General features: G+C 40.5%; 1 protein-coding gene across 1 annotated transcript in view; it reads right to left on the bottom strand.

Annotated features, from left to right (window-relative positions):
- Positions 1-254: 254 nt before the first annotated feature.
- LOC111847942 (delta-sarcoglycan-like) overlaps positions 255-27,428 on the bottom strand; it is a 73,915-nt gene continuing 46,741 nt past the window's right edge. Inside the window, exons 3-10 of the mRNA XM_072717093.1 lie at positions 18,137-18,238; positions 15,845-15,932; positions 15,015-15,134; positions 11,295-11,367; positions 8,141-8,264; positions 1,474-1,560; positions 1,281-1,382; positions 255-825 (exon numbers count right to left, since the gene is read on the bottom strand). Of these exons, the coding sequence (XP_072573194.1) occupies positions 1,344-1,382; positions 1,474-1,560; positions 8,141-8,264; positions 11,295-11,367; positions 15,015-15,134; positions 15,845-15,932; positions 18,137-18,238 (633 nt within the window). The 3' untranslated portion in view covers positions 255-825; positions 1,281-1,343. The remainder of the gene's footprint in view (positions 826-1,280; positions 1,383-1,473; positions 1,561-8,140; positions 8,265-11,294; positions 11,368-15,014; positions 15,135-15,844; positions 15,933-18,136; positions 18,239-27,428) is intronic.

A 27,428-nucleotide genomic window follows, 5' to 3' on the forward strand; every position in this document is an offset into this window, starting at 1 on the left:
GAACAGCAGTTCATGCAGAAGTGCACCGGCAATCTCTCAGTATGTGTGTAATAACACACTGTTAGCTTCAAGGACATAATACAAAGCAGTGATGTTTTCAAGGGAAATACTGACTGATCCGCCTGCGCAGATGTAGCTGCTCAGTCCATATAAATTTATGTCAGTAAGACATTTTCACATAATTTGACCAACTGACATTTACAATGAATGCAAAAATAAAGAGATTTACCTGAATTATCTGTTACAAAAGCACTTTTTTATTCTAGTTTGTCCACTCATCGATGTTCTGTGTTAGTACAAAAATATGAAAAATGCCCATTGTCAAAGGAAAAAACAACAAAAACAGTTTGGATTTTCAATGAATTCTCGCCTCTGATTGGAAGTTGTGTGAAAACATTTAACTGAAAAGGAATTCATCATCAAATTCTTCTCTGGTCACTGTTTCAATGGGGTGATGTCTCTGCGTTCCTGGTTGATACTGTAAATATGTGCACTATACACAAATATAAGGACACATTACATTTGCATGCATTTAAACTCTTAGTATGCTTTTTGGCTTGAATACTATGTAATGTGTGAACATTAAAATAGAAGTGAACAAAACTGATTTGTGATTTGTTAATGATAACTGAGACACTGCTTTGCTGGCTTTGCTGGCTTCCCTGTGTCACAGTAACACTTTTCCTCTTCTTTCTGTTCTCTCATCCGGCATGTCGTGCAGCTGAAATCGCTGGTGAGTGTCTGTCTTCTGCATGGGTACACCTCTTCTCCGTCCTCACAGGCCATTACTTCTGTTAGATGTATCAAGGAGACATGTCCGTGTGGCTGAATAGAAAAGGTGCTTTATAGTGAAATGGGAGTCAAAGTGATCACCAATATGGCATTATTACCCTCTTTAAGGTGATCACAATATAACAGTGTTTCCCAACCCGGTCCTCGGGGACCCACAGACAGTTCACGTTTTACTAGGACCTGGGTGGGAGCAAAAATGTGGACTGTCTGGCAAGGAACTGGGAGGGAGCAAAAATGTGGACTGTCTGGCAGGGAACTGGGAGGGAGCAAAAATGTGGACTGTCTGGCAGGGAGCTGGGAGGGAGCAAAAATGTGGACTGCCATGTAGATCTCTGGGAGGGAGCAAAAATGTGGACTGTCTGGCAGGGAACTGGGAGGGAGCAAAAATGTGGAATGTTTGTGGGTCCCTGAGGACCGGACTGGGAAACACTGTCCTATTGTGTTTCTGGTACTGAAACTTCAAGTAGAATTAGAAAGTTGTCACTCACAGTGTCTCTTCTCTCTCCACTTGCCAGCAATTTCCTCAGTCTATATGTCAATGGGGAGAGAGCTTACTGGGGGGATGTGGGGCTCCAGGTCCATCTTCCTGTCTTTTTATAGGCAGACACTAGAGTTAATGTGGCAGGTGGAGCCGGAGCCGGCCTGGGATAAGTATAGCTTGCCGTTGGGACAGACGCAGACCTCAAACACAGTCTGTCTGCTGCCTGTCGCTGAGGCCTTCCCTTCAGGCAGCCTGGGAAACTTGATCTTCCTGGCATCAAGCGTTATCTGAAAATGAAAAAAAAATCAGTAAGCGAACAAGCAGTTACTCTCTTATTTTATTCCTCTATTTTTATTATTTATTTATTGAAATGTGCTACTACGTATCATCAATGATTTGCAATACTATATACTTAACACACTTTATTAAAAAGAAGGAAAATAACTCAAACAGTTGATATGTATCATACTCTGCTCACTTAGTAAAACTATTGCAAATTTATTGGTTTCATAACAAAAATCATTATTCATTTGTCTGCAAAAAATATGTATCGTATTAGAGACAATCAGTAGTTTTAAATAAAACAATCATTTCAAGTAGTAATAAATTGCAACCTGAATTATAGGACCTGTTCTGACAAGCAGTCTAATTTAAACATTTGTTCTAATGTTAAACATTTGTTCTGAAACCATAAATTTGCAATATTTTTGCTGAATTAAGCAAGCATTCCAGGACGTCTGTGTATCATTTTATTTTGTAAAAACACTCCTCTCTGCCTGTCTAGGTACAGCTTTAGCCCTTTCTCCAGTTTACAGTGTGTGTTGCTTTAATGTACATCGTACAGCTCTGCATCCCGGTCAGGAGGGTTAGAGCCTACCCCAGGAAAACTGCAAAATCCATCCATTCATTCATTGTCTGAAACAGCTTACCGCATTCAGAGTCACAAGGGATCTGGAGCCAATGGGCACAAGGCAGGGAACAACTCAGAAAGGGGCACCAACCCATCGCAGGGCACACTCACACCATTCACTTACCCACACACACATACCATTCACTTACCCACACTCACACACCATTCACTTACCCACACACACTCACACACCATTCACTTACCCACACTCACACACCATTCACTTACTCACACACACACACCATTCTCTTAGCCACACTCACACACCATTCACTTACCCACACACACACACCATTCTCTTAGCCACACTCACACACCAGTCACTTACCCACACACACTCACACACCATTCACTTACCCACACACACACACACACCATTCACTTACCCACACACACACACACACCATTCACTTACCCACACACACACACCATTCACTTACCCACACTCACACACCATTCACTTACCCACACTCGGACACAATTCACTTACCCACACTCGGACACAATTCACTTACCCACACTCGGACACAATTCACTTACCCACACTCACACACCATTCACTTACCCACACACACACACCATTCACTTACCCACACTCACACACCATTCTCACACTCACACACAATTCACTTACCCACACACTCACACACAATTCACTTACCCACACACACACACACAGCATTCACTTACTCACACTCACACACCATTCACTTACCCACACACACACACACACACACACACACACACACCATTCACTTACCCACACACACACGCACCTATGGGTAATTTGGTAACTCCAATTAGCTTCAGCACAATTATGGACTGTGGGGGGACACTGGAGTACCCAGAAGAAACCCCTCGACAAAACAGGAAGAACGTGCAAACTCCACACACACGTGCAAACTCCACACACACGGAAGCCTGGCGGAGACTCGACCCCCGGGTCCCAGAGGTGTGAAGTGAGAGTGCTAACCACCGCACCACCGTGCCCCCCCTAACCTGCAACATATATTGTTAGCCACATGTGCTACAGCTCCACAGCTCAGTTGTTATTTATTTCCATTAATATCGTAAGTAGCCGCCCACTGGCCCAACGGCGAATCCACATGGCCAGCAAAAGGTACTTAGCGTGCGCAGATCTTTCCTTGCACCTTCGAAAAAATGTTACTTCAAATGAAACCGAAGTATTTTGAGTTATTTTGATTACTCCTGATCTTTGCTTTTAACTCGGCCTGTTCATTTTGGACTCTGATGTCATACGGGACCCGCTTTCAGAAGATCTTGCAGCATCAATGGGTGCAGCCTGAAACCAGTTTGATCTCAGTTCACGGACTGCAAGGTTTCTGCACATTGTCGGGTCCCGTTCATTATCACCGAATCAACTCTGAGGCTGAAAGGCAGTTTTCAGCGCATTTGACAAAATCATCTCGGGGTCTGATGCCATCTCAATATGTCTGATTGATTCAGCTCTTGAGGCTGCAAGCCAAGAGTCAGCATGTTCAATCAATACAGCTCAGGCACGGACAAAATCGCAGTATATCCTATTGATTCAACTCAGAAGCTGCAAAGCAGTTTATTGGTGTATAATACTGTTTATTCATTCACCTAGATTTTACCCGACTCAAGAGATTAGCCAGAAAGTTAGAGTCATTAGATTATGAAGCCCAAAGGTGTTACATTAGTGCTCTTATGTGTACAAATCCAAGCCAGGAACCACAGTAACATTACAACCTAGGAATCAAGTAGAGATAGCAATTTCGGAAGAGCCATAAATGATCAAAACAAGTTATTTGCTGTGCAGACACAAGACTTATCGATTACAATGTAAAGCACATTACCAAGATCTATCTAAAGAGGCCACCTCATTACATTCCTATAGCAAGCATGCAAAAAAAACACAAAGAATCAGAGTCATGCAGTACATACCTAGCGGAAGATACACATAGTGAATGTGAAATTTGTTTGCTTGAGATGTGGCTACAGAATGACTAGCTGGTTATCTTGTGGACCCTTCCTTCAATCTCAAAGCCAGTGGCAGGCATTTCCATTTTGCAGAACAATAAAAGAATCACTGGCCGCATGTAAAAAAGATGTTATTTCTGAATGATATGTCAAAGGATCAATAAACAGCCAGATCAAATGATGTGTAGCTGCCTGGCAGTTTAAAATGGGGGTTAGTGTTCCAAAAAGGCAAGATTCTTTCCATATCTTCATGATGATTCAATATACTGTACAAGTCACACTGAGACATTCCGATAAGAACAAACGTGGAGATGTACAAACCACCTGAATTCACAGTAGACAATGTTTCTCACATAAAAGCATTTTGCATGGACTTGTGTATCCTGGGTCAGGAGAAAAGCGAGCCCTAGGAGAGCCGGAGAAGAAAGGATGAGTTTATGAGCAAAGGGTATGTGAGATGTGGCCGTGGGCCTCTTCTCACACAGTGGGGGCCGAGATGGGGCCAGCGGATATGCCAGAGTGAGGGTGTGAGTCAAGTCTCGTCTGAGCCGACCTGACAGTTCCCTCCTGGGCTGAGAAACAGGGCAGACCCAACGGATTCCTGTCTGAGCCAGCAACCTTCCAGTATATAGAAAACAGCTTAATGCTGTATAAAAACTGTCAAACTCTAAATATGACAACTTCCATGGTCCTGCCAGATGAATGTGGAAATCAGTATGTGAGAAACATGCAAAAAGCCATTTGTAGGTCTGCTTGCTATTTGCTCTAACCAAGAAAACAGGTTTAAAAGAGGCGTAAAAATGAATGGGACTGTACAGCATTAGATGCAGTGAAGTAACTGGTGCAGCTGCTACTGAAGAACTCATTCTGTTCTGAGACATAGTTTGCTGATATTTTTCAATAGCGTGAGGAATTCAACGTCTATAATAGAGCTGCTCAATACAGAGGGGTGTATGTGTGATAGGGAGGATGGAATGTTCATCTTTAGCAGTTTAGGACTTTGCCATCTTGTTCATTTGACATCCTCTGCTGCCCCCTGGAGGACGGGCTCCCCCTTCAGGTCTGGTTAGGGTTAGGGCTTCTTCTGCTGCCCCCTGGAGGACGGGCTCCCCCTTTGGGTCTGGTTAGGGTTAGGGCTTCCTCTGCTGCCCCCTGGAGGACGGGCTCCCCCTTTGGGTCTGGTTAGGGTTAGGGCTTCCTCTGCTGCCCCCTGGAGGACGGGCTCCCCCGTTGGGTCTGGTTAGGGTTAGGGTTAGGGCTTCCTCTGCCTTTGTGCTTTGAGATAATGTAATTTGAAAATGCACTATGCAAATAAAATTGGAATTTACAATTAACTCCCTGTTAATCCCTGTAAAATCCATTACCCAGGAAAAGTAGAGACCGTGTTTCCGGAACCAGCTGTCCACACCCAAACCATAGCTGACCCAGCTTTCTGAATGAAACATCAGGTGAAGAGGTGAACCTTATTGTCACTGACCATAACTTCTCAGCCTCTTTTTCTTCTGCTCTGGCTCTTTTCTTCACGCCCTGAAGCTGGCAAACCTGCCCTGAAATGCAGCTCGATCCCTTCTTACCCACTTACCTGCAGAGCTTCATCTCCTCAGCCTTAATGTTTTCTGACGCATTGATGCACTCTTACTCCCTCAAAGTGTAAATTCACTACCGCAAGATGGTAGAACTCCTGGTTGCACTTCCTACTTTGTGTCAAAGGCCTCAGAACATTGAAGGCATTTTCTTTAAAGCATCAATACCGTCAAAGTTCGGATTCACTATGTTTTTAATCTCTTCACATGATTCACTGATCAGCACATTCTGTACTTCACTCGAAGTCAACGTTACTTAAGTCCATTTATAGCTTCGTCTTTAATGACAGCATCACTTTTTTGGTCTGAGCAGCTGAAGTACGTTTGCTGCTGTATCAAATTTGGTAACATTTTAGTGAGTATTTTCTTTTACCATTAACTTTTGGGCAGTATAGCAGAGACAAGTTGTTTCTTTCATTTGCCATTTCAATTGTCTAGGCTATTGTCAAACAAGCTTTCATAATAAGTCTGATAGTTCACTAAATTCAAACTGCAACTATTTGGTTCACATCTACATTTATATGAAAATATCCAAGAATGACACTCAGCCGAAGTTTCATTGCCGTCTTATTCCACCGTCATGGCCGGTCCCACCCCATTAATGACAAGAACCTTGGTTATTATCAGCCGAAATGTGTGTGAATCTCATGTTATTGGCGAAAAGACCCACAGGACGCGGAGGGTGGAATGAGGGTGAATTATCAGTAGGTGTAGAAAGATGCACAAAGAAGTAAAAATGCACAAAATTTCAAAAAGCAAAAGATTTATGGAAAAAAAAAATAAAAAAGCACAAAAACACTGAGAAAACACAAAGCATTGAGAAATAATTGTAATTTGAGCCTTATGCATGTTTTGCATTCTCATATTTTTGCCTTTTAAAAATGTTGTTCATCTTTTATTTTTTTCATTTTGTTGATGTGTTTCGGTTTGAACGAACTGAACATTCTTAAAAACATAGATAATTTATAAAACCACTAAAGCCAGTTCATCCCCCCCCCCCCAATTAAGCATACAACAAAGTATGTTTATAAATTAAATTAAAGTATGTTATAATGGTTTTTTTGGCACTCCTTGATGCATTATACATTATTCATGAGAATGTTCTTAGTATATACCAGAGGTAGGCACACTGCGAAGAGCCAGTGTCTATGCATGGTTTTTGGATAACCTTTAGGTCAGCTGTTCAAACTCAGGTGTGAGGACTCTTCAGCCAATCAGTCCTCTAATTAGTAATCTAATTAGGGAGTTGCAGTGAAAACCTGCACACACAGCGGCCCTTTCTGGATAAGATTGCCCACCCACTGTAAAATTACTTATATTCTTTACTTATAACTACCAAAATAACGACTGTACCTGAAACATATTTAAACATGTTATTACAGTAAATTACAGCTAAGAAATTATTAACTGTGTACATTGCCATGCCTGTTTCTCTGACGCATCAGTCACTAAACCAGTTTTGATAATAACGGCACATGCCCTGATCTCTCCTAGCACGTTTCACTGAACACATAGTTCAGTCTGGGCGTGCATCCCGGTACTCATTCAGGATTAAGGAATCAACAAGAAAAAATGTTTTGAACAGGTGGAGGGATATCTTCTGAAACTACTATTTTGTGTTGAGTCCACGTTGCTCAGTTTTTGTTACGTATCTTCTTTGAATAAACTGAGTTACCAGACCTACAAATATTGAGCATAGAGCATAGAGCTTCTTGTAATTCATTTACTGTTTCTTGGAACTTTGAAGTCAAAAATCACTGTAATACAGTGACTTAGCAGTGTGATATGAATCAATTGAATTTTGATTAGATTTTTTTTTCAAGTTACATCCAGCAATTAAATTAATCATGCGTACGAGCCAAAGAGTTCTCTGACAGCCTTATGTTTGTGTGACCAAAATAATGACATGCTGCTTGCCTCAGGACGAATGATAGCAGTTGGCTTGATGGAAGTTTTACCATCATAGATATAGTATACCAAATATTCATAGATACTGAATATATAAAGCATATATCACACAGAAAATCCTACTTCCCTCATCCCAGAAGCCTTTGTATTTTCAGTTTAAAAATGGTGAATAAGGCAAATACTGCCAATCAAGGGCATAGGAGAGAGTTTGATATTGGGGGGGGTTCACGTCCCCCCCAGGACCTAGTCCCCTGCTACCAACTACTGAAAATCAGCCATCAGTCATGTTCATGTTGCTTTGGAGCGACATGTCCAAAAATGTGACTGATTTACATTGAACACGGCCAGTGATTCAACATTTTTGACAGAAGCAGAGATTCTACAAGCGGGGTTCTGTGAAATGATTGTCAGTCTAGGTTCCGGGCAGCGGGGCTTTTAAACTGACCGGGTGATCAAGGTGGTTCCTTCTCCTAAAACAAGGACAATGATGACATGGTGCTCTACCTCTCCATCCTTTGACTCCAGACGCATTTCGCTTCTGCAGGTGGCCCGAATGTCTCCCGCTTCTGCCATTATCTGGACACCTTTTGGAGCCTCCATGTACAGAGACCTGGTTGGAGACTCCAGTCTGAAATGAAGACAGCATGGGTCTATAGCCAGTCTCAGTCAGTTGAAAACCACTCCTATTTGGACACAATAGCCCTATAATACTCTATTAGAGCAGCAGTTTTCTTGAAAACTTCAAAACTGCTTATAAGCTTACGAACAGTTAACAAATATCAAGAAATATGCACCTTGCTTGACATAAAGTCATTTCAGTTTAAATAACCAATTCAAATCTTATTTTACCCCGTCCTTTATTTTTTTTCCAAAGCAAATTAATTGCTTCCATCAATAAACTTATTTGCGCTATTGCCTTCTGGCTTCTTATTAAATAGGTAAAAATGTTTGTAGCCAATGGCAGCCTATGGAGTCGTGTGCTACGTCAGCCAAACACTCGCAGAGGCTTGGTTTGAGGCACCAGGGAACAAAATCAATCAACAAATGATGAAGTTTCATTACACTGATGTGTCCAGAGTTAAGGTGACAGTGCCCACATCACCGATGCATTTTCAGTCAAACAGGGGTGGATATTAATATTAAGCATATTAGGATGGTACAGGACTCAGCGACACAGGAGAAGATACTAATGACCGAAATAAAACTGGTTTAAGAGTGGATGGAATTAAAGACTTTCACAGATGAAAACATAGGCATAGGGAATATCACTTATTGTCAGGTACAGTGGTACTGTACCTTGGAAAATGAACTTAATTGGTTCCAGAAGGCTGGTCGAGCTGCGATTTGGTCCAAGTCGAATTTCCCCAAAAAAATAATGTAAATGAATTTAATCCGTCCCCATATGATCTCCTATTTAAACTCATCAACCTACCTAACTAATGATGAAAAGCATTAACAATCAATATAAAACTAATGCACACATGAAAAAGCACACATACAAAAGCAATAAACATGAAATAAATGACAATCCCACATTCCGAAGCGAGAGCAGACACACGTGCACCACCTTTAAGTTTCGCTATAATTTTCTTTTTAAGTTCTACAGTTACTCTCACTACTTTCCCCTTTGGTTTGCTGCTATCACTGCTCACTTTCTTAGGGGCCACGATTACTGTATCACTAAATTTACTGCAGATAAAGCACAAAAAATTCACACCGAACACAGGGGCTTGGTCGAGAGGTACTGTGATTGTATCAATCACTGTGACTGTGATTGATTCATAGGCGTCAGCGTACAAGTAGGTCCGCTTGACTTTTCCACCAATCGGAGACGCGTCTCGATCACTTAGCAGGTCTGTTTTGTTCTTAAATTATTGTGTTCTTGGTCGAGTTGCGGTTAGATTTTTCTCGACTTACCCATTCAAGGTCTTTGACTATTATTGGCTGACAATATAAAAATAACACAGCTAACATTAATGGAGAACTATGTTTTCTGCAAGTATATTTTCCAATTTAAAACCTCATTTTTTGTAGTATTTAATAAACTAACATTTAGAAAGACTGACACATGATTTTTTTGTCTCGTAAGCCCTAATAATAGCAGCAAAACTCTTACATTACCTCATATTCCTTTGAAAAGATGTGAACCTCACGTTTGCATCTTAATATATGATGCCTGATTGTGTTCAGCTAGCATGGATTCTTAATTTTTATATCAATCATTTCAGACTAATCAATTGTGATTTGAGGATTTATAATGATCAGTATTTAATTATTATCCATAATGATCTGAAAATCACTTTGCATGCAACAATTGTTCACTATAATTAGGCCACGGGTTTTTCATTCTAAGTAAGCCATAGGTTAGCGAGAGGTTCCTGGGCTCAGATCCCAGACACACGCGTGTGAAAGCTCTGTGTTAGTGCACATCACAAACCTGTCCTATACAAAAGCATCCTGTTGTATGGATCCTCAGCCTTGAATCTGGTTGGCATATATACTGAAGAACAAGTCTCTGAGAGTAAGTTCTGAAGCCCTTTTCTGCCATAAACCTAAACACTTCGTACATTCACTGAACAGCACTTCTGTTACAGCTCCATGTATATTAACGTGATTGGCTGAGAATATATCACATAGAGGTGCCGGTAATCTTGAGGTTTGGAGGAATCATGGATTCACTCTGCGCTACATCTATTAGTATTTTCCTCTTTGTCTTTATATCCCTCAGTAAACTTATCTTAGAATATTGGCTATGAGCAAGTGAATCCTTCCACACAAGAAGGCCAAATGAAATACGTTGTCTCAGCTGCTTCATAAAATCCTTTGGTGAGGCCATTGGGGGACTGATCTCTGATAGCTTTTATTGCTCATTATTTACCCATAAATTAGCCCCGCCAGCCACGTCTTGTCAGCTCCCTAAAATCCATTTCTCCTTCCCCGCATCCAAGTTTGTTTTGGACGATGGGAAGGAGCTTTAATTGGATTGTGATGAGCACTGGGGCATTGATCTAAGCAACAACTCGTGAGAGAGAAGCCAAGAAAACAGGGATAATGCTTATAAGTTCACTGTAAACAAAAAGCTAAACATTTATGTTATAAATTCTCAACTGTATAAAAACTGCATGTAATGCAAAATTCAGAAATTGGAAATAAAAGTTCCTTAGTTCCCTGATTTATATCGTTTTGCATTATTTTGAAGTAGTTAGTTTCAACTTTCTCTAAAAGGGATTTGTTAATTGCTGGTGTTGGAATAGTTCTGCTCAATTACCTCTTCAAAACTATTACTATTACTATTAAGTTGTGCTACAAGTCCTTGAAATGTCATTATTATATAATCAAAGCACTAAATTTGGCCACAAAAGCAGCACATGGGCTTAAACCTTTTTGGGTAGGAAAACGTGAGTCCATTAACAGCCAATAATCCAAATATCACAAACACACGCTTTACACAAACTCCCCTGTGACAAATACGACCGCTTAGTGTTACAGGCATTGAGTTTGTTATATTCTCCTTTATCGCATTCATTACATAGTCAAACTTACTAGAAACACTTTATGATGAAATCAGAATGAGGTAATAAGTTGCCAAAACATCAATGCTTAAATGAATGAGTGCTATTCCGCGGTGAAGATGTCACATGCGTATCGTTACCGTTACCTAAGCTCCTTGTAGGGCTCGGACCTGACGTGAGGCGTTTCTACAGAGTTGCTGAACACTGCGCCCTCAGCACCTGAACAAAAAAGACGAAACATAAAGATTCACCATCACTGTCACTGTGGATTCAGTGCAAGCATCCTCTGCTTTGACAGTAACCAAGTGGTGAGTTAATGTTCCTTCGTCAAGCACTCCCATCCTCGGCTTTTGCATGCTTTTTTAAGAATGACGGTAAGGCGGCAGGTTGTACTGCTGTGGTTGTTCCTCGTTTTTATTTAATCATCATTTTTCTCCTGTTGAAGCTTCTGAAACATTAAAATGTACTGTAATGGGCACAATGTTCAAAGAGAGAAAAGAAATCACAAAAAATATCAGTCTACCCCCGAACATTGATAGACTTAAACCCATTTCACAATAAATTGTGTCAATATAATGGTAAAAATGAATCTGACAGGAGCGTATGATTAACACTGCACTGTTCTTTCAAACTGCCAGACAGTGGACTAGTGGACAGAAAGTGAACAGTTTGCTGTGCTCTGCGGCTGCAGACTGGGATTTGGCAGCGCAGTGGGGAATCTGCAAAACGATCCCACTTAGACCAGTCTTCCCCAATCCGGTCCTCGGAGACCCACAGATGTTTTTTTCCTCTCTCCCAGCTCCCTGCCAGACTGTCTGATGGTCCCCAAGGACCGGATGGGGAAACAATGGCTTATGCTGCATTCCATTTCAACTCATTACTGACATTCCGTAACTGACTTGTAACAGTCATTCCAAGCTCCTACTCAGAAATTTCAGCTGGAACACCCCCTGAAGTTGGAGTTCCTCCTTAAAAAGTAGGAGGAATCTACACAAGCCCAACCTCAAAATTCAAGATGGCTGAACCCTTTATTAACAGAAGTTAAAGCTGTAGTTTTATGCTGTTTATTAGCACTTATGTCTTATTTGTGGCTGCTATTTATGGACATATATAATACTGCTGTCCATACTCCACATGTCTCGTTATCAACTGGTATTGCTAACAATGCCTAATAATGAACTAGAGCTGGGACCTGGTTCAGAAAGCCGGATTTCTTGCTTAGCCGGATAACTTTTCAGATTTAAGGTGGCCTGGACTAAATGTAAGGGAACGAAGATAAAGGCCATTTGAACTAGGGAACTTTAAATCCAACAAATTATCTGGCTAAGAAAGAAATCCCACTGTTTGATTCACGTCCCTGGTATGGCTAAATGGCTTTCTGACTCGTACTGGAACGCAGTTAACTCAGGTGTGACAGCACTGTCAGCTCCGACCTCCGAGCTAAATGGAACGCAGAAACAGATCAACTGTCAGACATACAGATACGGAAAAAAAAATACTATTTTTTTGTAAAAATAATTAAAATGCAGTACTATATGACATAAACTTCTACGCATATTAGGAACCTAATTCTGTACATAATGTATTGGTGTTATTATTCCATACAGCACAACCATCTAACCCAGACACAGCCTAAACATATGACCAAAACCCCAGGGATTCACTACGCATTTCCCTGTTTCATATATCATTCAGTACTGAGTTGAATTGAAATAAATATATCAACAGAATTATACGTAACCCTTGTCTTGTCTTAACCTTTTTTGTAATACACTGCATGTACAGTATGTGAGCACTGATGACTGGAGACAAACTCGCAGTGTGTGTGAACACACTTTGCCGAATGAACCTGATTCTGATTCTGGTACTGCTGTGTTCTGTTCTTTCACCAATTTCACCAAATTGCTGTTTTCTCCCCCCTAAAAACGAAAACAGTATTTTGCTTCGCTTTTCTCCATTGGTAATTTTAGTAATAGGACTTCCTTCCAAAGCCTCGTTCTGCCTTTCAGTGGGTACGGAACGGAAAGATAAAACAAACTGGCCATCATTTCCCATGTTGTGGTTGTCAGGCCGTTCGGACTTTCTCAGAATCAACAAAAACGCTTAACTTTTGCATCTGCTAAGCTGAATCACTGGATTTCTGGGTTTGTATTTGGAACATGGTGAACTCACAGAAAACTAATGGCACCTGCTTATCTCCAGCCAGCAGGATGAGATTTTACTCTTTATTTTCCTGCCACAGACATACAGAAGAAAAATAAACTTCGATGATATGCAACCTGTTTGTAATATTTATCAATAGACATAAATATAAAAAAAACACACAATACATTTAAGCCCAAATTCCTGCTAGAGACTACTAATTAATGGAGGACTGAAACAGAAACTTATAAACAGAATGAGTCTGCATACAGCACATAAACAAGTTCATTTCGCTGAGGACTACGTGCAGGTACATATGCAATCTTCACTAATGAGATAGTGAACAGACCATCACCTTGATCATAAGACCCAGTCTCCCCAGTGAACCCTTTAATGTCAGAAAACATTCATATAGGGAATGTAAATGCCATCATTGATTTAATAGTACAATGCACTGTTTAATGTACAGTAAAAAAACAACATCATCTGTAGCTCTTTGTTGCTTAGTTCAATATTATTACAGTTCACAAACCCATGATACATAGTAAACAGTCAATAGTTAACAAATCTAGCCTGAGCTGAGAAATGGCAGTTCTGCATTCTGGTCTTACATGAAGCAGGTGCAACAAACCTCCTTCAACACCTCAGACCTGAAAAAATCTGAGTATGAAAGCCTGACACCAGATGCCTGGAGATTAGAACAAATCTGCGAGGACTCAGAGCTGCACCTCATCAGTGGCTGATCTCCAGTCGAACTTCTTCACAATAAGATTCTGGCAACCAGACAAGTTAGAATTGACTTTCCTGGCTGTGGCACCAGACGTAGATGAAGACAGAGAGTGTTGCCGGTCAAAGGTGCAATGCATCATCGTATTCTTCACCATACATGATGTTGCACGTTTTTGTCAAAAGAGGACAGGAAAGCAGTGATAACATTTAAAGCCACATCAATACGGGGTCAAAGTGGCACAATGACACAGAGAAATACTGTAGGCACATTGTTACTGGGAGTCAGTTACATTTCACTCACAATGGATGTGTATGATAACAATAATGACGACATCCAAGTCTTATATCACAATGATCATGTTCATCCAGTGTTTATCAAGAAAAAAAAAAAAAAGAACTTGTCTAATGAATATGAAGAAAACACTTCTATCTCAGAATAAATAAAGCACTGTGGTGCTGAGAGAGAGTGTACATTTGAGAAATTTATCTTTTAGTTGGGTTGTTATGCCAAAGCCGTATTTCCTTTTTAGTTAACAGCGTTATTAAAACTACAAGTGAAAGTTTATGGAATTTATGCATTTTTTTGCTGTTTCTTCATGTGTCTCAGCAGCACTGAAATGGTCTCAAAAAAATGGGTCATTTGCAATTGCTCACCGAAAAAATTGTGCTAACCTAAATAGTATTGCCAAGACCTCTGTATTTATTTGATAAACGTGTCCCACCTTGCCTAACTGGCATCTATAACTTGTCTATTGTAAGATGAGCTGATATAAATATTGTGAAAAATCCCGTTATAATTCATGAATAATGAAATTTGTCATTGGATAGACTGACATTGAGTCATCAATACTCTACATATGCCAGAATAAAATCTGATAGCCTGGATCATTAAAAAAGGTGCATTGCAGACCAGATTATCTACAGTGGCAGCCTATATGCTCAGAGTGCTGCATGGCGTCCTCATGTTACCTTCGATCTTGGCCCACATTACGTACCGGGGACTCGCAGCTTTTCAGCTCCAACAACTACTTCATGGGCATCTGCAGAGAACAGCAGCTTCCCAGTGTTCGATTTCACCTCAAGCAACTTGCAACAGGCGTGGATTCCACTGGATCCTGTAAAGGGTGTCATTTCACACAACGAGTATGAGCCCAAAGGTTTGGGAACAAAGCAAATCCTTATATATTACAGGGATGTTGTTCTTCTGGCAAAATTGGCAGCATGAAGAATTTAAGAAAGAAAATAGTTCTCATTCACTCAATGGAAAATTTTCACTTTTTGAAAGCGCTATAGAGCAAACAGCAAAATAAATTGACTCTAACTTTCCTTGTCAACCTCAGCATGTTGGAGTCCATGCTGACTACTCACTGAGCCACTTAATCTCCTTACCCAATAATCGAGACAAATAACTCAAATGGCGCAGTGGTGTGAGATCTAAGTGCTTATGCTGGGCCTTTTGAAAGGAAAACAAATGTTTTTTTTGTGCCACTATTCTCCCGAAGAGCTACAAAATGGTTACAATTTATGAAAGCAGGCAGTTTAAACAGCTTGATGTATCAGTAAATGTATATGTACTGTAAATGTTAATACAACCGTAAATGTTGGGTATGAAAAGGCTAATGCAGAACACAAGTATATTTACTGTGTGACTAGGAGGTAAGAGTATAAAACAGAGACAGAACAGAATTTATGCAAACATGAAAATCAATCAAAATAATGGTGCTTGTAGATTTTGTATTTAGTAAAATGAAACAGTAATGAATGATATGCACAGGCAATATATAAAATAATCCTGACTGTATACTATTTATTTTCCCCACCTTACCTGCCACCAGCTGTGTGACTGCCTTATTTTTGCCATCTAGGATGCTGATGGATACATTTTTGGAAGATTGGAGGAACAGTGGACTGCCCTGTTGAGAGAACACATTTTAAAACACAGAATTGTAATCATTTGGTGCAGACCGGGAACTGAACAGAAAATATAAATATGAATTTATACAATTTATACCCCAGGTACAAGAGGGCACAAAGCTGAACTACACGCAGGGCAGGATGCCAGTCCATCACAGGGAACACCCACTCACACTCTATAGACAAATCAGATACTGCAGTTAGTCTAACTGCGCATCTCAACTGCGGGAGGAGACCCACACACACGGGGAAAACATGCAAACATATAAGCACAGAGCAGAGGTGGGATTTGAACCTACATCCCTGTGATGCCACCATGCTGACCACAATATATCATGTATCAGATAATTACTGCTTATTTTCTGAATGCTAAGTGTTAAACAGAGATATAAAATTTTCCTTAAGGAATTATTCAATAGACGACTGAACAACAATTTAACAGGGTTACTGCGGTTCTTACAGTCTCTTATAGCACAATGCATTACTGAATGGTCCTGCGCTAACAGAAGGACGCTAAATAAATATGCTGACTGTAAATTTCGCTGCATCATCAAACCCGCTTCTGTGCACTGCTGCTCTATTTGGATGTACGTTTTTTTCCCAAAATAAAAGGATGGGTCTTACATAGAGACATTTTTAAATGGAAAACACAGTGGAAAGAATGACACAGATTGCGAGTGCATTGCATACTTGCTATGTAACTTTAGATATTATAATATGTTGTCATAATTTTTTTACATGAACCAGCTTCTGCTAAATAATTCCTAATAATTTCTGACCACACATTTGGTGCATCAGAACTTAATACAGCCTATTTAACCAGTTTTGCCGTAAATACCCATAATCTGACATATACTTATTCATTGCTTAAATATTCCTATTGTACTACATACAAACAGTATGTAGTGAACTGCACAGTTTCCTCCACAGTAATCCCACTTGCCTGCCATTCCCAGCATTTCTTACTGGCCTGGTATGATGTGTTTGTGTAACACCAGAGCATTACTGGTGCCCCTGGGCCTAATTCCTTTTCATTATTCATACGACGGCATTGGCTGCTATTAAAATCTCTAGGTAAAGAGACAGCAATATAATAATACATAGTAAATGAGAAAATCCCCACAAATATTTGACTTCAGTTTGTTGAGTCTCCTCTGTAAGCAGCCGCTTGTATAAGAGCTGAGCTGTGGGGGCCGTTGGATCACGGCATCGGGGCCCCGCTGGAGCGAGCAGCCCGACGTTTGTGCTTCCAGCTGCAGCCTCGCCAGCTGTGCAGTGATGGATTTAAGATTCTTTGGTTCACGCCTAGATGATGCAGCGCCTGAATCTTCTCCTAATTCTGACCTAAGATTGAAATACAGTCGTTTTTTTCAGTGAGACAGTCACACCCGTAAGCAGCCACTGGGGACATTCAGTGTCCCACTGTTGCCTGCAGACCACCACAGACCACCATTCCCTGCAGGGCTGCTTACGGCTTCCTGTTGGACGTCCCGATTTTGCAGAGTTCGACGAGTCCCTGGGTCGACGGGGGAAGGCTCGCATTTCACTTCTTTAACCAATCACAGTCGTCATCGTATGACATCACTGCACTAGTCTGTTTTTTTTTTCTTCTCATTTTTAAACTTCCATCCATCAGCACAAGAGCAGTGTGAGGCTCAGCAGGTTCAGCCACTGTGCCTGTGATCGCAAGGGTGCTGTATTATGTATTAGTAGTATTAGTAATATTAGTAGTATTATTAATATTAGTAGTATTAGTAATATTAGTAGTATTAGTAGTAGTGTTGCTCTTATTATTATTATCATTATTATTATTATTACTACTACTACTACTACTACTACTGCTAATATTATCATCATGAAAGGCACACCCTTTGATTGCTCTGTACTTTACAGAGTCTTTGCAGCATATTCCTATGTTTTGTATCTATGACATGTCCCTTAACAAAAGGCCTACACAATAAAACAGGAACTCGCAAGCCCGTGCGACAGAAAACCCTGGTTTTAATTAATGTTTTGATGTCATACAACAAAGAATGTGATTGGTTAAAGATGTGAAATGCATGCCCCTCCCTTGTAGACCCAGGGACACGCCAAACTCGGCAAAACCAGGACGTGTGCTTCCTGTCACGGTGGCTGTAGTGTAAGTGTGCGCTGTAAGTGATAGTATTAACCTTACCCTGAGAAATACAGTTCTTCTACTTACTGGTCTTGACTGGATTTCTTTGGCATAGAGGGGTCGAAGGAATTCTGAGTCCCCATTAAGTTCCAGACCAGTCTTTGTAATTCTTAAATGTCCCATACCTTCCTGTGACAAATAATATAAAACAAAAGTGATCGTTATAACCAATGTATTTCTATGTTTTGTTTCATATACAATAACTCAATAGAGGGAATGTGAATAGCAGAACATGAATAGCAGAACGTGAATAGCAGAACGTGAACAGCAGTATGGGAATAGCAGAATGTGAATAGCAGAACGTGAATAGCAAGATGTGAATAACAGAATGTGAACAGCAGAAAGTGAATAGCAGAACGTGAATAGCAGAATGTGAATAGCATCTATACGGAATGACCAGTCAGAGTAAAGATTTCAGTGTAGAGTGTAGACATTTGTGGGCAGCTTAACTCCAGATATGAATTTACAACTGGTCTTATGTATATTATTACTCCTTAACCTTCCTTAGACATACCATCTGTGTTGTTAACTACCTGACTACTTGATGTACTTCTAAGATCTTTACAAAGATTGTGACCATTAAAGGGATGGTTTGTGACTGAATCTGAACAGGCCAGACACATGCCTAAGTGTTACTTCTAAATATTGATTTGTGTATTTATTTTTACAGAGAAATATGACAAACCAAAATGTGTCAAAAAATCGCAAGATTTCCATTGAACCAATAACAAATAATGATCCTTGCCTTACAGTATAAAGATACAAGTTTTGTCATTACAGCTTAAAACACACTGGAAAGAATGCCAAAATACCACGATACATGACTTAATTCACTCTGTATTCTCATGCCCTTAATGTTTTTGGACATAAGGAGGCGGAGCTGCGCTCCGGCAAGGTGTGATCCAGTGGGCTCCTTCTATTCAAACCCTTAATTCATGTCACAGACACACTAATCGTCACAGCCTTCCTTGTGGCTGGGAATTTTCATGGGCACACGTTAGAAGGAAGTTAAGAAAATAATAATAAGATGTTCTACATCTATGACATAGGAATGAGACTGGGTTTGATGTAGATATGACGGGTCAGTGCGTATAGAATGCAACAACAATCACAACACTCACCTTGCCAAATCCCTTTACACCCATACTATATATTCAACAGGCTCAAACAGAAAACCAGTTTAAATTAAAACAGTTCAGACAATCCTGTTTGGAGGCTTCTATCTGAACCATTTCAAATTCTCTTCTGAAATGTTCTCTGTATCCTGTCAGCAAAATCAGCAGAAGCATTGTTACATTGCCAGATTTCACTGTATCAGGCTGTTACGTGCTTTTGGCAATACTTGTTCAGAAGAAAAGATTGCCCACTGATGTTTATTCTGAATAGCGTACTTTTTGTTTTACAAAAAATACGTTGTTAACTTAGCATAAAAAGACTGCCTTCCTGTTGACCATCAGCCTACAGCAGTGTTTCCCAATCCCGTCCTTGGGGACCCACAGACAGTCCACATTTGGATTGCCCGGGAGGGAGCGAAAACGTGGACCATCTGTGGGTCCCCAAGGACCCGACTAGGAAGCACTGGCCTCCAGCAAACGCTTACAACTTTCAAACAATAACAGGAAAAGGAGCCAAAGGCTTTTGTTGGTGTGCTCCAGAATGCATTGGACCCAAGGATGTTTTTGACACTTTTTGTGCCAGCAGATCCAGCCCCAGAGTTAGGATATGACAGCTTCAGTGCACTCAAGCGCTCCCAAGCAGACACTGTATGCCACTGAAAATCAGCCAACCTCTGCTTTATACTTCACGTTCATGCACCGTGGAAAGCTAAACTGATTTACCGTCTCCTAAGAAAGCTGCCACTGCACCGTTTGATATTTATATTGAGCAAAGTGAAGGTTTGACATGTACTCCATTCTATAGAGATCTTAAATGCCACTAAGGCTGCACATGCTTCATTAACACCACATAACGTACATAATGCATTAACAAGAAAGGCAAAATTCTATTAATCTAAATTCCAGTCATACAACACCGTCGTTCCCAGCAGGGTTATGTCTTTGTATTTGGTCACCAAAACTGCCCAGAATTCACAGTGCTGGGTGCTTTTTTGGATGATGAATCCTTGTCTTTGCAACAGAATGAATGTATAACCATTTCACAATTTAGAAGTTTCAGTATCAGAGTTTGTTTTGCATACACGCGGGACGGATGGTTTTGCATGGATTCAATGTCGGCTCCCCGAAAAAAATTAAATCAGGAAGCAGGAAAACTGAGAATGTTAGTCAGATAATTCTGAATTTTATTTGAAAGACAACTGGAAAAACACAAAAGCTCTATAAAATAATTTTAGAGGAATTACATATTAGCAAGAATAACCGGTCCAAGATGAAATGTTTGTGCTGTGGGAAACTCAAAATAAAAGGCAGAAGGCTGAATGCCGTCCCTGCGGGAGACTGTCCCGTGTTCCAGCTTTCATTCTTCGTCAGTATAAAAGATACTGACGTCTGTCAGCCCCACTGATGTTCAGCCTCGCAGCCCCAATGCAGGGTCACATGACCCTATCTTTTCTTAATACCAAGTATGCAAAGATCATACTTGTGGTCTTTGTAAGAGCGGTCTTGTTAACTTTCCTTACAAGAATGAGCTCTGATTGCAATAAATCATGGGATCAGTCTTGTTTGGCAAAGATGTAATCGATGTATCCTTGATATTTGGTGTGGGGCAAGAACGATTTTTACCATCCTCTGTACTTCTGTTCTTAGTATCAGAACTGCATTTCGGCAATGGAAGATGGCGTATAACAGGTACACAAGAACGCAAGTACGGTCAAGTATGCAGATTGAGGGACAGCCTTCGCCTTGAGCTTCCCTACAGTCTCAGAGAGTGCCATCCCACATCTCAGCATTGTTCCAGAAATCAGCCAAGCCATCTGTCCTCTTGGATCTAATCCTCCAACCCCTTCTTCAGCACGTCTCTCCCGATCTCTCTCCATTCATCTTCCTGATTAATATCAGGCTGTCCCATGAAACTAGAGCTCAGATCCACTACAGATTCTCACTTCTGCTATTTCTCTCTCACATACCTAAAGAAGATAGTTTCGCTTACCCGTTTAAATTACCTCCTCACCCCGGCCTGTCCATATCAATCATCTAGCTGTTAGTCAGTCACCACATTGTTCTGGTCCTCCTAAACCTGACACTATCTACACTTATTCTAGCTAAAATTGATAATTCCAGATGGATTATGAAGAGCACTGTCAATATGGAGCACAGCGTTTTCAGAACACTATGCCTAATCTGCAATTTTACCATATCCATGAGACTATCTTTAAGGGCCCTATTTAGCATCTGATTCTAAGCGGCCCCAGACACGATACAAGCATTCTTGCTAGCATGAGCCAGACACAGTTGTTACCTCCCCATCCAGCACCCATGCTGTTTAAACAGCAAATGTACTTGCACCCATCTGAGCGCACGTGGGTGTGTCAGTCTTAAAATGGGGTCAGCTACATTATTGGTGCATTGCAATTATGCAATTATGAGGGATCTCATGTCGTTTCCGCTCAAAGATTTATAGCCGTTGTACCTGATTTGCTAAAAGGAAAAGTGGGAGGTTTTCAGCCATTATACAAGTAATAGTTCTACTGAAACAATATCAGCACAGATTCTTTAATTATTCTCCTTTTCCCCCTCTATCATTTTTGACTGAATAATCTGATCTTGAGTGAAGTGCACACTGCAGACTTTGCTGTATACCGTGACTGTGAAGCGGCCATGACGGATCCTCACTAGCCAGTGCACACTGCAGACTTTGCTGTATACCGTGACTGTGAAGCGGCCATGACGGATCCTCACTAGCCAGTGCACACTGCAGACTACTTTGCTGTATACCGTGACTGTGAAGCGGCCGTGACGGATCCTCACTAGCCAGTGCACACTGCAGACTTGGCGCCCCATCCTGGGTTGTTCCCTGCCTTGTGCCTGTAGCATCTGGGATAGGCTCATGGCCCCCCGTGACCCTGAATAGGACAAACGGTTACAGAAAATGGATGGATTTACCCCTGGAAATGTATTGCCATATATAAACAGCTTTTCACACTTTAAATGGTTATGTTGCATTTAAACACAAGTCATATGTGCCTGGCACAGTAAAACGTTTGATTAATCAAACACATTTTCAGCTACATTCAACTATCTTGACCATATCTGTTAACTCAAATACTAATAGGCCTAACTCATGCAATTAATCTGACAGATGTATGAACAGTGGGATGATTTGCTAAGAGATTGTTAGAGAAGGTCTGAATATGCTAATAATACCTTTGTTTCAGGGTGACGGACCATATGCAGACTGATTTAAAGAAGGCTTCTAATTTTAACCTTCATGGAAACATGCCTGGTTGTACAAAAGTTCATTGGATATTTAAGTGACCTTAATTATAAGGGTTAATTTAATCCATCTGTTACATGTTTTGCTGCGTGTAATTCTGTACTTTCTACATCCTGACCAGGGTATTTTCAGTTCTCTGAAGATCTAGATGTGCATTTTGCAACTGAAAATAAAATACAGATAATATTTTCCCTGCTTAACCAGCAATATTGATCTCAGACCCCTAATTCCTTTTAATTTACTGCCATTTATATGTCCCTGTTCTATTTGGGTCTGTCCCTGAAAAAAAATCCTGACAAAACACTTAATCACTGCTAAATCTCTTTGTCACTGAGTTCAGTTCACTGTCATGGTGAAAAAATTGCCATTTATATCTTAACAAATTGCTCATCGTTACCTTTTAGAATTCAGCTAGTTTTCTTACCAGGATATGTTTGCATGTTTTGACCTTTAGCCAATAAACAAACTTTAAAATTTAGTAATGCCAACCTAATTACGCTAATTAGGACTCACAGCATTGAAGCCTTGAGCCTGTATAAATATGCAAGGAATTTATTGATTAACTGTAAATTTCTTGCGCATTTGTGTTTGTTATGATTTTTTTCCCCTCAGTGGGCACCTTATCAAGATAGCAGCACACGCCTAATTAGCTGCGTTCACAGTGCGTGTACACTGCTTGTCACACACACAGGGATTCGCCGCAGCACACAAACATGCAAAAGATGAAAAACAGCTTTTTATAACAACGCATGAAATATTTTTGCAATTCCTGTAAAATGTTGGAACACATGAAGTGTGTAAATGGATGTCTGATGTGTTTCTGCTCTGATCTAGGCCTCTTTTAGCAAAGGAAATATCACATCCATAGTAAAGTACAGAACCATTTTGTGTGGCATGTAGTAAAATTTTATTTAATCTTATAATTTTATTAATTTCAGTGGCATAAGTGCCTTTGATAAATGGATGAGCACCCAGTAATATGATTTTATGAAGAATCAATATAAAAGCAGTACTATAACTCGGCTGGTAATTTTTCATCCTCCAAACATAATTGCATGATAGTTGAAGGTCATTAAAACTATGCTGAGACTTTCTACCAAGTACTGGGATTGTTTAAATTAGAGACACAAAATTCGGTCTTTGGGTAGAAGTCCATTAAAAGAATATTGAGACTGATTACAAAATTAAAATCCATTCAGACCTAGGAGTTCTCCTCCCAGTTGGGAGGGGGGTGGGGTGGAGCTTAAATTGCAGGAATGTGTAGCCTTACATGTCAAAGTTACTTTACAATAGTACTGCTGACAATTGTGAGTTTATAGACGCCAGAATACATGTACTGCTGTGTTTTCTAAGATGTTCTCTGATATTAATACATTTTTATATATTATTGTTATTTATCTGTGCTTCATTGTGAATGTCTCATTATGCTGTTTGTTGTTCTGGATTTCCTGATCGCTCCTATTAAATGTAAATGTCTTGTAATAAATGCCCGCTACACTATTAGCTAGATAAGTGAAATGCAAAAAAACAAAGAAAATAGCCACCAATATTTTTGGATTATGTTTGTTACATTTAAATGGATTTTAAGTGTGTTTGTGTCACTGCTGAACCATGTTAAAGATTACTTCATAAAAGGCAGGTACCAATTACCATCAAGACAGTACAGCGATGACCCAAAGTGTCATTACTGCTTAAAGTTATTCTTTTCGTAGTCTCTCCTGGCTGGTTGTCAGTGATTGCGCTGTCTCTTTGATGAATTACTACTCCCCTGAACTCTGATGGTAAGGTGTCCCTGTCAAAGGATATTCAGTCTTTTCCAAAAAAACTCTCGGGTTACTTAAAGTAATCCTGCTGTGTGTTGGTGAATGCAGAGTGACAGCCTGAGGCCGGTTTACTATCACTGTAGTTCCTATGTTGTAGTAACATTATTGCAGACATTTTTTTTTAATCTTATCAATTATGTGTGTATGGGTATTTCTTTATTAATAATTGTACTGTGTCCCTGTGGGGGGGGGGGTGTTAAATCTTTGAATTTTACGGCCTGCAAATGCAATTCAATAACAATAAAAAAAACATTGACTGTAAATAAAACTAAAATCACAAAAAACAACAAAATGTTTCCTATGAATCACATTATATATCCATCTGTCTTCAATGTATGCTTGTCCTGTTTAGGGTCATGGGGTTCCAGAGCCTGTGGATACAAGGCAGGGAACAACCCAGGATGGGACACCAACCCATCGCAAGGCAGGCATGCGCATGCACACACACGCACGCACACACACACACACACACAGGCAACTTGGTAACTCCAGTTAACCTCAGCATGTTTTTGGACTGGGGGAGTCTAGAGAACCTAGAGGAAACCACACAGTGACATTGAGCCATGGCGAAGACTCAAACCCGGGTCCCAGTGGTGTGAGGCAACAGTGCTAGCAACTACACCACCAGCCCCCCCCCCCCCCCGAATTATATGAATAGCATACAATATTAAAGTATAATATCAATTTCAATTAATTAATTTTATCAAATCTTTAACTGCCAAAGTGTGGTGTAAATAATATGTTCATATGTGTTTTGAACTGTTGCAATTTGTAGCTTGTTAAGGACCGACTGGCATTTGAATTGTATTTTATCTGAGGACTAATGTTATGATGCACTGTCAGGCGAGCAGGGAATATGGGCCGGGGAGTCGGGGTCAGGCAGACTGAAGTGCAAAAACAAAGGGGTTTATTCGGGTAAACTGGCAGACAAGGGACCAGACGGAAAACAACGTTACAACGTCAATGACAGACCTTGGGAACCTGACTGAAATCCACAGGACTTAATGACGGAAAATGCGGAACAGCTGGTAACAATCAGGAATTCACACGAGGTAAATGAGGGGGCGTGGCACACAGGAGGATCAAACGAGCAGGTCATGACAGCTAACATGTAACTGTTTTCCTATTCCCGTTTAATTGAGTTACTCTATGAATTGTGTAACACATTTTATTAGCATTTAATATTATTATAACTGAGCAGAATAACCTTGTAAATGTCAAAAGCAAATAGCGCCGTCCCCTCTCCCGGACGGCGTCGCATGCTGCTTAGTCACCCTGCCCCCCAGTAGGGAACGGGTTCTCAGAATCATGCGTATTCTTGGGCTCCTGCCTGTCATGCTGCTCAGCACTGAGGCCAAAGTTTTCTCTTAAAACCACGTCATCTTCTACTACTTGATCTCAGCAACTCCGGAATAACAACCCATGCTTTTATGATGCCTTTTTTGCTTTAACTTTATTGGGTCAAAACACAGAACAATTCCATTCCACACCAAATTAAGGAGGTAAATGCTTTGTTCTCTTTAATACTGTTAAATTCTGTTTTCTGTTTAATACGGAAGCTTTTGAAACTCTGGTCTCTAAAAGTCATAAGATGCTTTTCTGGTAATGCACTTTCTCCAGTCTCCTGCCATCTTTTATGTGGCCCTAAGGACTCTGCTTTCTGTATTTCTGTTCTGCCCTTTCTTCAGAGCCATTCTCTCATCTCGGCACATACGTCCCGGAAATGTCGAGCAGCATTTCTCTGGTGCTCAAGAAATGTCACGTCACTCAACTGCTTCATATATGGTTAACGCTGACTGTGCATTTCCTTCCCCAGCTGAAACAGAAGAGCTTTGCTGGGTTCTGAAGAAGAGAACGCTTCAGCAGCCTGACCTGTACATGAAGGTAATCTTCACCCTGTTACCTTGAGGGACTGGGGCGTTCAGTCACATTCCACGTGAGCTCGGGTCAGAACAGTTTTCCGACTCTTGTTCCATCAATAGGACCTCAATAAAAGACTGAGTGAAACTGATTTAGTCAAGAACAATCTGGTGGTTCAGTGCCTGGCAGGAAAAAAACATTTTGTACTTCTGGGAGCCTATTTGAATAGTGATATCCTGAGTAAAAAGCACACTTTGAGTACACAGAGTAAAAAGCACCGCAGAAATCATTCTTCTCAGATTCTGTCTGATGCTCACAATCAAATAGTCCATACTTACTAACATAAAAGCAATACCATGGTTAATAGTTCCAAGTTGAATACACAAATAAAGCGAGTAGTTAACAATTACTTTGAGGGCATGGATTTCTCTCGAAGCAGCAATCTTTGGTTGTCAGTGTTATGTTATGGTGAGCTTGGCAAGGCATTTTCCTTATCCTGGCCAGAGGGACAACCAGAACACATCCTGGGTTTTTTGGCAGCCTCAGCATAGCTTTCTGAGAGCTTGACTGAAGTGTCTGTTTGAACTGATCAAGCAACGCATTAATATTTCAGCACCTGGCAGCTTATGTCTGGCAAGAATTACTTTGCGGGCTTTTCTGCCATTTTCTTTGTGCCAGGCCATCCATTACTTTGGACAAACAGGTGGCCAGTCCTTAGCAGCTGTCCCAACATCTCTGACCCATCTTTCCTTATTGATACAGAGTGACAAAGACCAAAAAGATGATGCGTCATTCAATATTTATTTAAGTCATGTTGTTCAGCAGTTAATTAAATCTGAAAGCGATTTTAAAAAGCTCATTAACTTTACTTGTTTCACATATAACCATCCATAAACCTGAATTCTCCCCAAAGCAATTTCCTGACTTCCCCATGCAACTCATCAAAATGATAACAACAATGAAAAGAGTCTGTCTCATCCAATAGGGTTTCTCAATTAAAACATATCGTTAATGTTTGCTGTGACAGTATATTAGATACTCCTACTCTCCTTTATATGTTCCTAGTTGTGCTTTAATTACAAAATTTATGTACTGTCCATAATTCCAAAGGAAATGCAAAGGTGTCAAGAGATTGTTACGGAGTGAGCCCCATTCAGGTGATTGCCCCTGCGGGTGGTCATGAAAATTCCTCTCTTCAAGCCCATGTCAAAGGTGTCAGGAGATTGTTACGGAGTGAGCCCCCATTC

Source organism: Paramormyrops kingsleyae, chromosome 10, assembly GCF_048594095.1.
Source record: "Paramormyrops kingsleyae isolate MSU_618 chromosome 10, PKINGS_0.4, whole genome shotgun sequence".
Taxonomy (NCBI): Eukaryota; Metazoa; Chordata; class Actinopteri; order Osteoglossiformes; family Mormyridae; genus Paramormyrops; species Paramormyrops kingsleyae.